A 12865-nucleotide genomic window follows, 5' to 3' on the forward strand; every position below is an offset into this window, starting at 1 on the left:
TAAAGCGGACAGCTTTCTCGCTTTGTCCACTACGATCAAGGAATCTGGTGGTCCGTCTCCTTCTTTCTCTCTACACGCCTCATCCACGCACCCTTCCCGAGCTCCGAACCTCGGCTGGAGCTGGACTCCGGCAAGTGGCGCCCAACGTGACTGACTCGACGAAGGTAGTTCTTTTCTTTCTCTTTGCGGCGTGGATAGGACTTCACCCAGGGTGCTGCAGGCCCCCTGACAGAAGGTCAGGTTAGGAGGGGTGAATAGTCAGAACTTATATTGAGAAGTCGTGTACCCTCTGTGCTGTAAAAATGGGCCAGAGTGATTCTAGTGAAAGAAGTTTATATGCTGATATTATTAAACATACCTTACATAGGAAGAGCATTAAAGTTAGCAGAAAGCAACTATTAGAATTTTTACAATTTGTACAAAAAGTTAGCCCGTGGTTTATTGAGCAGGGCACTTTAGACTTACACACATGGGATCAGGTAGGGAATGATATGAAAAGGTGGTATCGGAGTAATGGAAGAGTGGGCATGCCATCCTCCGCATATGCCATTTGGAATGTTTTACGGCAGGCACTAGATGTGGGACCTGAGCATTATCCTGCTCCTTCAACTCAGCAGAGAGAACATACTCCCCTTATTGATCCTGAGAAGGGAGGCTTAAGCTTTAGTTATGGCTCAGTGGAAAGTGTCCATCCTGAAAATAATGTAAAATTTTGTAACAATGATCACGAAAGTTTAACAGATGAAGATTTTTTAAACCCAGAAATATTTAGATTAGTAGTTAGAGACTGTGAAAAGAGACAAATGGCTGAATTACATGATAAAAGGTCTCCTGCTGTTAATGATAAGCCTTCAAGGTATTCTGCTAAGCCTTGTGAGTCCTTTCTAGCTAGACCAGATCCAGCAAAGATTGGCTTTAGAGGGGCAATGCAGCAAGCACATAAGGAAGGTGATTTTTTCTGTTTTCCTGTTGTCTATGAATGGGATGAACCTGAATGGGAACCGTTGCCTTATAAGCTTATTAAAGAACTAAAGCATGCTGTCTCAGACTACGGGCCAAACTCCCCGTACACTAGGGCAATGGTGGAAAGCTTGGGAGCAAAGTGGATGACTCCATATGATTGGTTTCAGACTGCCAAGGCTTGCCTCACAGGAGGAGACTTCCTTGTGTGGAAAATGGAATATGAGGAACTAGCTAAGGCAGAAGTAAAGTCTCAGGGATCTGTGAGGCGTGGCAAACCTTCTTTTACCTTAGACATGCTTCTAGGACAGGGCACTCATCTTGGCGTTTCAGAACAACTTACTCTGCCGAAGGAGACTCTACAGCTTATCTCCTCCCTGGCATTGGGAGCATGGAAACGCCTGCTGTCTCCGGATCAGAAGTCTTCAGGTTTTGTAAATGTTAAACAGAAGCCTGAGGAGCCTTTTGAAGAGTTTGTAGCTAGACTCACCGAGGCAGTGAGCCGGACAGTAATTAACAGTACAGCTACAGATCTTATAGTTAAACAGTTAGCTTTTGAAAATGCTACTCCAACTTGCCAAACTTTACTTCAACCAATAAGAAGGACAGGAGACTTGTCAGATTATGTTAGAGCTTGTGCCGAGGTAACTCCATCTTACATTCAAGGGTTAACTATTGCTGCAGCTCTTCAAGGTCAAACTGCGATTCAGATTTTAAAGAACATAAGAGGCAATCAAAGACGTAAAAAAAAGAAACAATTGCTATTCTTGTGGTGGAGTAGGGCATTTTAGCCACAGTTGTCCTGCCAGAAACTCATCTCAAAATTTCAAACAGGAAGAAACTTATAGGGACATTGCTAGACCCAATTTAAATATTCCTCGCACTGTCTGTCCACGGTGTGAGAAGGGATTTCATTGGCAGAAGGCTTGTCAGTCTAAATTCCACAAGAATGGAACAGTTCTATTGCCTCTCAGTCAATCTAAATTGAGTAATCAGTCTGTACAGGGTCAGAAGCAGGGAAGCGGGAGGGCCCAGTCCTGGGCCCCCCAAGTAATAGGGTCATGTATGGATATTGTCTCTGAAAGGTACAAAACTAAAATGTTGAGTGCTGCATTAAGCAATGGGTTAAAGCAAAATAGATTTAAATGTCATAATTGTGGCAAATTGGGACATACGTGGAAGGATTGTAGGAAATCAAACGCCCAGAAGTCTGGTGAACAAGTTGTGGGTTATCTAAAGGCCTGTGGTAGCAGGGGGCGTTTCAGGCATCCTGCTCACCTTGCAGGGTTTCAAGCCACTGTTATTCAGAAGCAAATGAATGCCAAAAGTTTTAATTGTGGGAAACCCAGCCACCTTCCAAAAGAATGCCGAACAGCATCTCTTTTAGCTCAAAAATGTGGCACCGATACTGCTAAGGATCAATGCCCTAAGATAAGTCCTAAATGTCATAGAGGTATACATTGGGCAAAAGTATGTAAATGTAAATCTAAAATTGATCATAATGGCCAGCGCCTGTGGTCAGGAAACTCGTGGCGGGGCCAGTCTTGGGCCTTGAACAATCAGAGGTTTAAAAGACAGCATTATCTTACCCAAGCTGTGCCTATAGAAGAGTAATAGACTTAAAACCTGATATTAATTGTGAAAATGATAATTAAAAGTTTGCATTTTCCTTTGCAATTAATTATACTACCTACTGTTCATACCCCAACTGGATGCTGTGACAAGGGTCTTCAGAGTGGCTATATCTCCTCTCCATGTATAAAAAGAAGTTATTACTCCTTATTGTGCTTTGAGCTCCACCTTAATTACAAAGAGATGTCATAAGAATAAGGAGCTTTTTTGGCAAAGATGTAAATAATTATTCCTTATAGCTCTAAACAGCTTATTTTTTTTAATATCTGAGGTTGACATAAGATAAATAGCACTCTTAACCCTTGTAATTTCAATTTCAAACCAGTTAGCTGAAAATCCCATTTTACATTTTGTTAAAAGTCATTTGATTATATTTCAAAAGATTTGTTCCTTAACTCCTTTGTTTTTAACCCCTTTTGTTTCCTCAGACTGCTTCTTTAGTCTTTACAGATGGTCATATAACAACAACTTCTTTAATCATAGATTTTGAAAACATCCTTACAGGCCAATGGGAAGGACGTGGTTTCCTCGTAACTTTTGGAGGAGGGAATGCTTTCTTTTTCCACAGAGCGTGGACTTGCTGACTAGGGCTCTAGATCTTATCCAATTTACATTTCCACCCCCCTGCCATTTCACAGCAAGCATCCTCTACAGAAGTTCCTCCTCCTGCCCAGCAACTTCAGGGTTAAATTCTCTTCTCCCCAGCAGGTACGCTCACTCCTGACCCCCTCCTGCTTCTCTTTGTCTCACTAGTGCAGTTTCTCCAGCACGCTTTACCTTTTTTTTCCTTTGTGAAGCCTCCTACCTCCAACCCTTTTTAACCAAGAGAAGAGTGATAGGAGATAAACTAAACTGGGTCCCCAGAAGAACACCTAGCCTCTTGTACTTCATAAATAATGTTTTTTCATAATTAACGTCTTTTTTAACTCTATTAAATTTTTATATTGAATTTTTGAATTTTACGAATGTAACTCTTGAGGTATTAAGGCATTGCTTTGAAAGTGTAACATTTACACCAAATATAAACTGTAACTGAATATAAAAGTAACATTTAATTCACTGTTAAATTTTTTCCAGGTATGGGATGTACCCATGCTTTTATCTGCTAGTCTTTATAGATATAGTCTTTAACATACTGTTTGCAGCGTTTTTTAATACGTTCATCATTGATTCATGGAATTACAATCTGATTCTGTTATAACAACAAAGTTAACCAAATATTATAACATCTTCTTAATTGTTTTTATATAATTAATGATTAAATTTTTCTAGTCAGCTCCAGTGAACTCCAGATCTGACTTTGCTGAAACGTCTCAGAATATGATAAGATTCTATATTGAAGCAATCTTTGTGTTTTCTGCCTTTCAGTATGCTCACATTGCTTAAGATTGACAAAAGTTATGTACTTATTTTATAGGTATTTAAAGAGATCACTTAATGTCAATAATTACATCTAATCTATATTGTGTTATATAAAGATTCTGTTTCAACTAGATGTTATAGATCTTGACATCCTTAATATGCATTTTAAAAATTCAAAAGTTTTATTTAATAGATGCAACTGAGTAAGCATTTGGATTGTATTAAAGATGCTGCCAGATGCCAAGTGGGGCAAAATTTTGTCATATCAATATACTACTATAAAACAATTTTTTTTACAGAAGTTAATTCAAATTTCTGTATTTCCAAGAGTTCCAGGACAGGTAATGTTTAACAACAAAAAAGCCAGAAAAGGATAAATGTTTACGGTTTTATAAAAATGTCTAGGCTGTTGACTGCTTATCTCTTAGGCTAATTTATATTGCTCAGATAACTAAAATCAGGGTCTTCAGTAATGACCAATTTTTTCCTCTCAGGGTTTCAGTTTAGACTGAGTTATCATTATTGACTTATCACTTAGTAATTTTCTAATGGGAACTGCTATCACCAAGCTTGGTTTATAAAGGCGCCTTAATAAATCCTAAATTTATCTAACATGATCTCTTGTACACTTTGTAACATTTTGAAGGCCTCAGTCAGAAGGTAGTAGCCATCCTGAGTTCTAGAGCCTGACTCGGTAGTCTGGGGAGGCCACCGTGATGATTAACACGGCCCCACTGCCAGTCCTGGCTTCCTGGCTCGCAGGATTTGCACTGACCTCTGCCTATATACAGGTACCTCATCATCCAAATTTGCTTGTCTTGAATACTCATCTGGGACTTGAGAGGACTGGATGCAACACAACTTCTTGAGTCACGATCCATATGAGAAGTCATGGCTCATTAGCTATTTAAAATTGAATGAGTGTGGTGGCCACATATGTCTGTCTTGCTGTACATCTTTTTGTTAAAATTGTTTGAAATTTTACTCTTATACTCCTCTATAGTTAAAAAAAAAAAAAAAAAAAAAAAAGAGGGAGAATAGGAAAAAAAAAAAGAGGGAGAATGTATATGTGTGTGTGTGTGTTTGTTTTATTGTTTGTCTTCAATGTTCCTTGAGATCAGATGAGAAATGGGTACATGATAGATCTAAGTTTTATTCCATTTTTCCCAGCTACAGTTATTACAAAACAGTTCTTGATTGTTATTATACATTGTTGCATTTGCTAGTTGGGAAATACTATATTTTAACTAACTCTTAAAGGTTTTGTAACAAAAATTATTTAAAGAACAGATATACTTGTCTGATATATGTTCCCTAAGACATCTTAGTAAAATCTTTACTATAATCCATTTCCTATTCTATATTTGTAAACCATCTAATGACCATGCAAACTTATTTTACTACAAACAACGGGGTAATTCTAACCAATTTATAAATTTAAATGTCTAAAGCTCTTAGATCATTATTGAAGCTACTTTATTGTTCTAAGCTAATATTGTTTTTTGGCTCACTTAATTTAAATCTCAGACTATCATTGACAATGTTTTTTAGTCAGCCATATGCTTTTGCTTAAGTTCACTTATGGCCAGGTTTCTCATGTTATACTCTCATTGCCTTTTTCAATGTGTTACTTGGGTATGCGCCTTTATTTTAAAATTATAGCAAACATTGGACCTTTGGGCAAATATTTTCTAAGGCTGTTTTTTGATGGTTTTCACCTGATATTGTTACTGAGAGTGATTTATATAATTATTTTTAATTATTTTAACTTTTCCTTCAGTTCTCTTATACTTCCTCTCCAAAAACTCCAAAGGGCCTCTCAGAATATACAGTTAGATCTCCAGAGTTTATATAGGTGTGGCTAACTTATGGACCTGAAATCCCAAGGATTGCCTCTACAGCCCACTTTCCCAGAGGCCCAGAGGAAGAATAGCAAGCTAGGTACCAGGGTGCTATCTCTCCTTCTTGCCTCCCTGTGGCCATAACAATAGAAAGAGCTTCTCTAGCCTCCGTGCTACGCTTGCTGGGATCCACAGACACTTCCACCCGGAACTGTTTTAAAGGCTGAGTCTGAAGATCAACACCTGCCATGAGGACACATCATGCGTACATCTGCTGACTACCTTCTACCACGGAAGACATCTCTGCACAGAACTCAAGCCACTTCCAAAAGGACTGTTGATAAGTGATATTTCTCCCTTACAGATGGAGCCTTAAGCTCCTTCCAGCTTTCCTGAAGATGGTTCTGTATACACTGTAATTTGTACTAGTGCATTGTTACCAACTGTCTTAATTGTTACTTGATGCCTGGTACTTTTGGTGTCTTGAGAAAGTCCTCATATGTAATGTTAGCTGTAAATTTGCCTGAACTATGGTATGATGCTGCTACTGTTTATACTTTGGAATTGTATTCAACAACTTTGTCCATGCTTTGTGGGTTATCTTTTGGTTTCACTGCATTTGTTACCCTTATTGGACCTCTTACAGCTGGTGCAATAAGTTCATAGGGGAGTATTGACAGATCTAGAAGCTAAAATAAATGCATTAAAAGAGGCAGTGATTTATATTGGCAATGAAATTCAACACCTAAAAACCAGATTTGGTACCTCTTGCCATAATATTTATAAGTGGATCTGTGTCACTCCTCTTCCTTATAATGCCTCGCATATCTCTTGGAGTGATGTTAAAACTCATCTCCAAGGTGTTTGGAATGACACATCTACCAGCCTTAGCATCCAGGAATTACATGCCCAGATTTCTGCCATCTCTCACTCTCACCTTCAGGCTCTCTCTGCAGGAGGCGTTACTAATCAATTTTTACAATCTCTTTCATCTTTTATTTCTGATAAGACATTTTCTTCATTCTTTACTAATTTGGGTATCACGCTAATTGTTCTCCTTTTTGTGTTGTTTCTTGGCCCAGTCATCTTCCGACGTTTGAGCTTCATGATTCAAGCCACTCGCAGAGAACTGCGCATCCTTCAGCTTAATTTTAATAAGAAAGGGGGAAATGATGCAGGCCATGCAGTAGGTGTGTATAACACGAAGGTGTGAAGAGAACAGCTCCCTGACTGGCAGGGCCCGGGGAGCTACCAGCTGCTTAGCAGGGCTAAGTGGATTCATCTCTGACCACCTTGACGCAGTTTTCACTCCCCTTCGCATGGCCACTCAACCACCCCACTATGTAATCTATTGAGGCATTGTCTGCCCCTGTGAGATGGCTTTTACAACCAATGTGAGCTTAAGAGTTAATGTTACTGAGGATGTCCTGGTGAGTGGGCCTTTAACTACACACAGGAGTATAATTAAGTCTGTGCTGTTTACCCATTGCCAGAAAATCTGGCCCAGATATTTATCATGCTTTCTGGGGAATGGCTTGATAAGAGGAACCCTAAAAGTTATCCTGTTACTGTGACCCTAAAGGTCATTCTGCTATGACAAAGAATATAGTTACTATGACCCTAAAGGCCATACTGCTATGACGAAGAATATAGCTACTGTAACCCTGAAGCCTATCCTGCTAAGGCAAAAAATATAGTTACTGTGGTCTTAAAGGTTAGCCTGTCCTTGCAATTCTTTAGAATATAGAAAATGTAGCTGTTTTAGTTGTTTTCATAAATTTTTAGCTAAAGGAAATATAGGGTGCTTTCACTAACATCATAAAGAGATATTTTTGATTATTGTTTGATCACTTATGAAGTTGTAGAGCCTGCAGTTGTAGAGGAATGTAATGTTTATAACTTTTTGTCTTAGATCTTCATGTTTTTTCTCTCTTGATGTATTTCTCCCATTTAGTGATAGATAAGTTGAATAAGAATTGTATTAGGAGTGTATTACTGCATAAGATGTGTTGTCTACTGAGAAACTCTTGGTTGCAACGTTGGAATGGATAATGCCTTGTCTAATACTGAAACAATTTGTAGAATTGTCTTTGGAAACACTCACTCATCCATTGTAGAGTTGAAACTTAAATAGAGTAACTTAGCTCATTGCTAACTGCAATTCTTTCCGCCGTTTTTACCCTTGCTTTACTTGTTTGGTTAACAAACTGTGAGCTTACAGACCTATGGCCAACTAATGTCAATAATCCTGATCCCCATAGAACAAGGCCCCAGTCCTTTTAACTCATACAAGATAGGGGTCTGGTTGATGCAGATGGCGCCTAGGTTATAGCCCAGACCTGAGGAGAGCAGATGAAGACTGGCAAGCCAAGATAAGCAAGGAATGTGGAATCCTTCCTCAATCATTTCTCAGGAAGTTGTAAATTGTGTCCCCCTGAAGCTGTGTCAATATGCCCCTAAGAAAAAACTTTGTACTGCTTCTGTATAAATAAAGCGGACAGCTTTCTCGCTTTGTCCACTACGATCAAGGAATCTGGTGGTCCGTCTCCTTCTTTCTCTCTACACGCCTCATCCACGCACCCTTCCCGAGCTCCGAACCTCGGCTGGAGCTGGACTCCGGCAGTGCACCGTGCCCAGGCCGGCCCTCTTAAGCCAGGGGTCATGGTCAGCCACTGTGGCTACAGGGTTCGCAAGCCTGAGGGACCCGCCACTCTGACGCCCCTGGATGTGGCCACTGGGTCCCTGGTGGACAACTTCAGGTGTCTCTCTGTTCCTCTGAGTGCTTGGGGCTCAGGAACATTGAGCTGCCCCATTTTCTGCTTCCCCCCCTTTGGATCTTGAAAAGAACTTGAACTCGGGCACCCCAGGTGTCACCAGATCCTTCCTGGATCTCTGGGCATGGGCCTTGACCCTCTCATGCCCCCGTGTGCCCGCTCCCAGGTCGAGGCTGGGACCCGTGCCCTGGAAACGAGGTGCGCCTGGCCCAGGACTGCGCACACGCACGGTGCGGCCAGAAGCAGCCCTGGCTGCTGGCTCACTCAGCGTGCGCTCCGCTGCTCTGTGAAAATGCACCGTTTCTCTTTCTCTTTCCTCCTCCACCTGGGCTCCCCCTCCACACCTCTGTGCAGCTTTCAGTCCTGTACCAACTTGCGGGGGCAGGCCCTGCCCAGGGTTGCGACTTCAGGCCTCCAGGCTCCTGTGTGACGGAGGGGCCCACGGAGCTGGGAACTGGGCCGAGCTCACAGTGCCCCATAGCTGTCTGAGCTAGCAACTTTGTCTTGGTTTCCCTGGCGGTGCTAACGTGAGGACCATGGGGCCTGGAATGTGGAAGCAGAAGTCCCCCTTCCTGTCCATGCGGAGGGGACAGGAAGTGCTGCCTCGTGGCAAGGGGTTGGAAGCTCCACTCAGGCCCGTGTCCTGGAGTCCCCACCTGCTGACGGCTCAGGGCAGTGGTGTGGAACCTTCTGCTCCAGAAAGGGCTGGATGGGCAATGAGAGACGACAGACACTGTGGGAATGTCACCCACCCGGTCCCTCTGCCTGCCCTTGGCCATACTTCCCCAATGCTGGGCAGAGACACTCCAGACCAGCCGCATGGACTCCGGGACCAAACACACGGCAGTCGCTCCATAAAGCTGGCAGGGAAACAGCATGTACACCCACGACACGCTGTGCCCACTTCTGGGACCGCAGAGGAGCGTTCAGGACACCCTGTGGCAGGGGTGCACGGCTAACCCCGAGACGCCAACTTCAGACCCAAACGAACGAGCATCCCGCACACACACTCAGCAAGCTCTGGTGGCAGAGCCGGGGTCCCGGGCCTTCGTTGCTGCCCCCTGCGCCCCTGCCATCCTCCCCCGACCCTCGGGCTCCCATGTGGGCCAGGGACCCGGCTTCAAGGTGGGCCCCTCCCCAAAGCTTTCTCAGTTTCAAGGTGGGATTCATGGCTCCACGCCCCTCCACACTCAGTGCAGATGGTCCCCTCTGTACCACCACCAAGGCAGGAGGTGAGCACACAGAAAGGATGTGCCAGGCACTGCCAGCTGGGCCCCTCTGGAGTGTGGAAGGGCACTTGGGCCAAGTCCTCACCCTCAGAGCCTTCCCTGCCGTCACACAGCACACGCTGCTGGCTGCAGGGAAGGCAGTCCTGGGTGGGAAGGCCCCCTCTCCCAGGGCCAGGGAGGTGCCGGCTCCTCAGCATCTGTGATTCTGTCACTCTTTCCAGGGTCACAGAATGACTGAAGTGTCCCTCTATCTGATGACAAGTGCAGGGGCACCCACAGCTTCCAGTCGGCGCACAGCTGGTGCTTCTCTGTGAGCGGGCTGGCAGGAGCCCAGAGGGCCTGGCCAGGTACCCCACGTGTCTGCCTGAATCCCACAAGCCATGTTGACTCAGCCCATGTAAAGCCAACCTGTCCCCCTCATTACAAGCCAGGAACACAGCGGCTCTGGGCTCCCGGGTCTGTGGGTATCCAGGGAGGAACCCAACTGCAGGGTGAGGGTGGGAAGGCAGGTGCCAGGGAGTGCCGGCCCTCACTCTCCACCCAAGACACCTGGCCATGCTCCACTTATGGATGGAAGTCACAGCTACCCAGCCCTGCACCCACACCCACTCCCCACCCACGCTCCATCTTCGAGGCCACTGTTAAAACGGGGAGCCACTCCCCGACATGTTCACAGCCATGAAACGGTGGTGGGGGTGGGTGGGTTGGAACCAGCCAGCCTCTGCCACAGTCGGAGATAAAGGTCCCCACCCCAGGTCCTGCAAGTCGGCCAGGGAGAGCAGGGGCGCAGTGGGGGTGTGAGGGCACCTCCCGTCTGAGATGGAGGCCACTGAGAGATGCCCCCAGCTCCAAGAAAGAAACCTCCCAGGCAAGCTAAGAAAACAAGCTCGCACCCGACGCGCTGGAGCTGTCCAGGGTGCTGAAGGCAGGTGGTGCTGGACCAGGAGGCTGGAGGCAGCGATAAGGGCTCAGCCACCCACTGCCCCCCAGCCCCACCCAGAGCGAGGGGCTTCCGCCTTACGGTGGAGATCCTCCCCAGTAAGGGGGTCTTTGGGAAAACACAAAAGGGAGAAGCATCACGTGCCTGCAGTGGGGGCTTGGGGTGTCCAAAAGTAAGGAGGTCACCAGGGCTTGTGTGGTCCTCGGACCCAGGGACTTGTAGGGCCATTCTCTGCCAACACGCTCAGGTCTGGCTGCACACAGGGCTGCTGGCAGCTGCTCGGGGCCTGCTCTGCCCTTCCCCGCACGTGGGTGCACACGTGTGTGCATGTGTGTGAGCACGTGTGTGCGTGTGCATGTGTGTGCTTGCGTGTGTCTATCCACAACACAGTGGCCAGATCTGGTGAGGGGGACCAAGAAAACTTCCCTCCAGGAGGCCACGCAGGACCTCTGCTGGGCCACGGGCAAGGGTGCACAGGGGCCGGCAGGGACGTGTGGAGCGGCAGTCCCCTGTCGGGCGGGGAGCGGGTACGAGTCCTGAGTGTGCACGCATGTGCCAGAGTCCTCCTGCGCCTGCCTCCTGTTACCCCCCTTCTTTGTCTCAATTCTTAGGGAGGAAGGGGGAGAGGGAAGGGGCGACCACGGCCCGGGCTGCTGGGGCCAAGGTGCCCGCTCCCACTGGCTTCAGACTGGTGACTCGGAAGGGCCAGTCTCCCAGCCCAGAGCGTGGCACCGTGGCAAAGGGCATTTTAATGTCACCCCCAAGCAGCCCAAGCCTGGCACACTCCCACCCACCAGCTGGGTGCCCGGCCGCCCAGCGTCCACACACGGCCCCTCCTCCTTCTCCACCCAGACCTGCCGGCTCCAAGATGCATTTTAAAATGGACAGCATCGACCACATGGACCACCACGGACGTGTGCTGAGACAATGCTCGCAGGAGGCAAGCCCTCTGGGAGTGCCTGGCTGCCACGCGCCGCCCGCCGGGCACAGGAGGCCACAGCCCCCAACCCCCTTCCCAAGAAGCCCCCCCCCACGCCATCTGTCCCCCAGGCCTGGGGGTTCCAGAAGCCCCAAAGGGAAGGCTGGGCCACAGCAGGGTGTGTAGGGGAGGAGGAGTAAGAACCCGGACCCCCCAAACGCCATCCCGCAGGACAATAGCTGCCCAAGGCAACCCTTTGAACTTCTCATCACGGAGAGGGGGAGGGCCCTGCTACGGGGCGTCCCGCCTGCCTGGCCAGGGCTGGGCTTCCAGCCTCCCCCTCCCTCCCTCCGGCCCCCTCCCCAACCCCCTGGGGGTGGGGCTCGGGCGCGCGCTCCCCTACTTTGCGGGGACCCTCGGCCGGACCAGCGCCTGGCACGGAGGAAAATGGCGTTGGATGCACCTACTTGAGTGAGTTCGGTGCCCATCAGGATGAGGAAGAGGAGGCTGAGCAGCTTCCGGGCCGGTGGCATGTCTCCCGGCCACCTCCGACGTCCTGGCGTGCGGGCCCTGGGTGCTGCCGGCCGGCGGCTGCGTGGACGCGGACGCGCTCCCGGCTCGGCCCGGCTCGCGTTCCGCGCGTTCGGCTCAGCACCCGGAGCAGGCGGCGCGCGGGCTCTGCTGCGAGGAGCCTCCGCTCTGCATATTTATCGCGTCCCGGTTCCGGCGCGGCTGCCTCCCGGGCTGGGCAGGGGCTGGGCTGGGCGGGGGCTGCGCCCTCCTCTCCCCGCGCGCACGGCTCGGCGGAGGAGGCGCGCCCTGCGGCGCACGAACGCGCGCTCGGCGGCGGTGGCGCTGGGTGCCAAAAGTTTGCGGGCGATGGACGGGCGCGGGGGTGGCGCAGAGGGACCCGCGTGCCTGGACCGCGCGGGGAGGGGGCGGCGGCCAGCAGGGAGGCAGGCAGGCCGGGACAGGATGTGACATCAACAAGGCGGGGAAAATTGAACTGGGACAGAAACTTCATCCTGGCCAAAGGACGTACAGAGGGCTCCAGGACTGCGGAGTTGCGGCCAGAGTACAAAAGCTGAGGACTCCAAGAGGGTGGGAAGACGTGGGGGACCCGGCCCTTGGTGGCCACAGGAGGTCGTGTTAGTGGCTCCGGGCCAGGAATAGAGCTGAGGCGAGAAGCCACGTTTGCCTGGGTGGCC

The 12865-nt window shown here is 48.1% G+C and overlaps 1 protein-coding gene across 1 annotated transcript in view; it reads right to left on the reverse strand.

Annotated features, from left to right (window-relative positions):
• The window catches only part of OLFM1 (olfactomedin 1), a 35639-nt gene extending 23047 nt beyond the window's left edge, over nt 1-12592 (reverse strand). Inside the window, exon 1 of the mRNA XM_004593445.4 lies at nt 12125-12592. Within this exon, the coding sequence (XP_004593502.1) occupies nt 12125-12190 (66 nt within the window). The 5' untranslated portion in view covers nt 12191-12592. The remainder of the gene's footprint in view (nt 1-12124) is intronic.
• Between the last annotated feature and the right edge of the window lie 273 nt (nt 12593-12865).

This window comes from Ochotona princeps, chromosome 14, assembly GCF_030435755.1.
Source record: "Ochotona princeps isolate mOchPri1 chromosome 14, mOchPri1.hap1, whole genome shotgun sequence".
Classification (NCBI taxonomy): Eukaryota; Metazoa; Chordata; class Mammalia; order Lagomorpha; family Ochotonidae; genus Ochotona; species Ochotona princeps.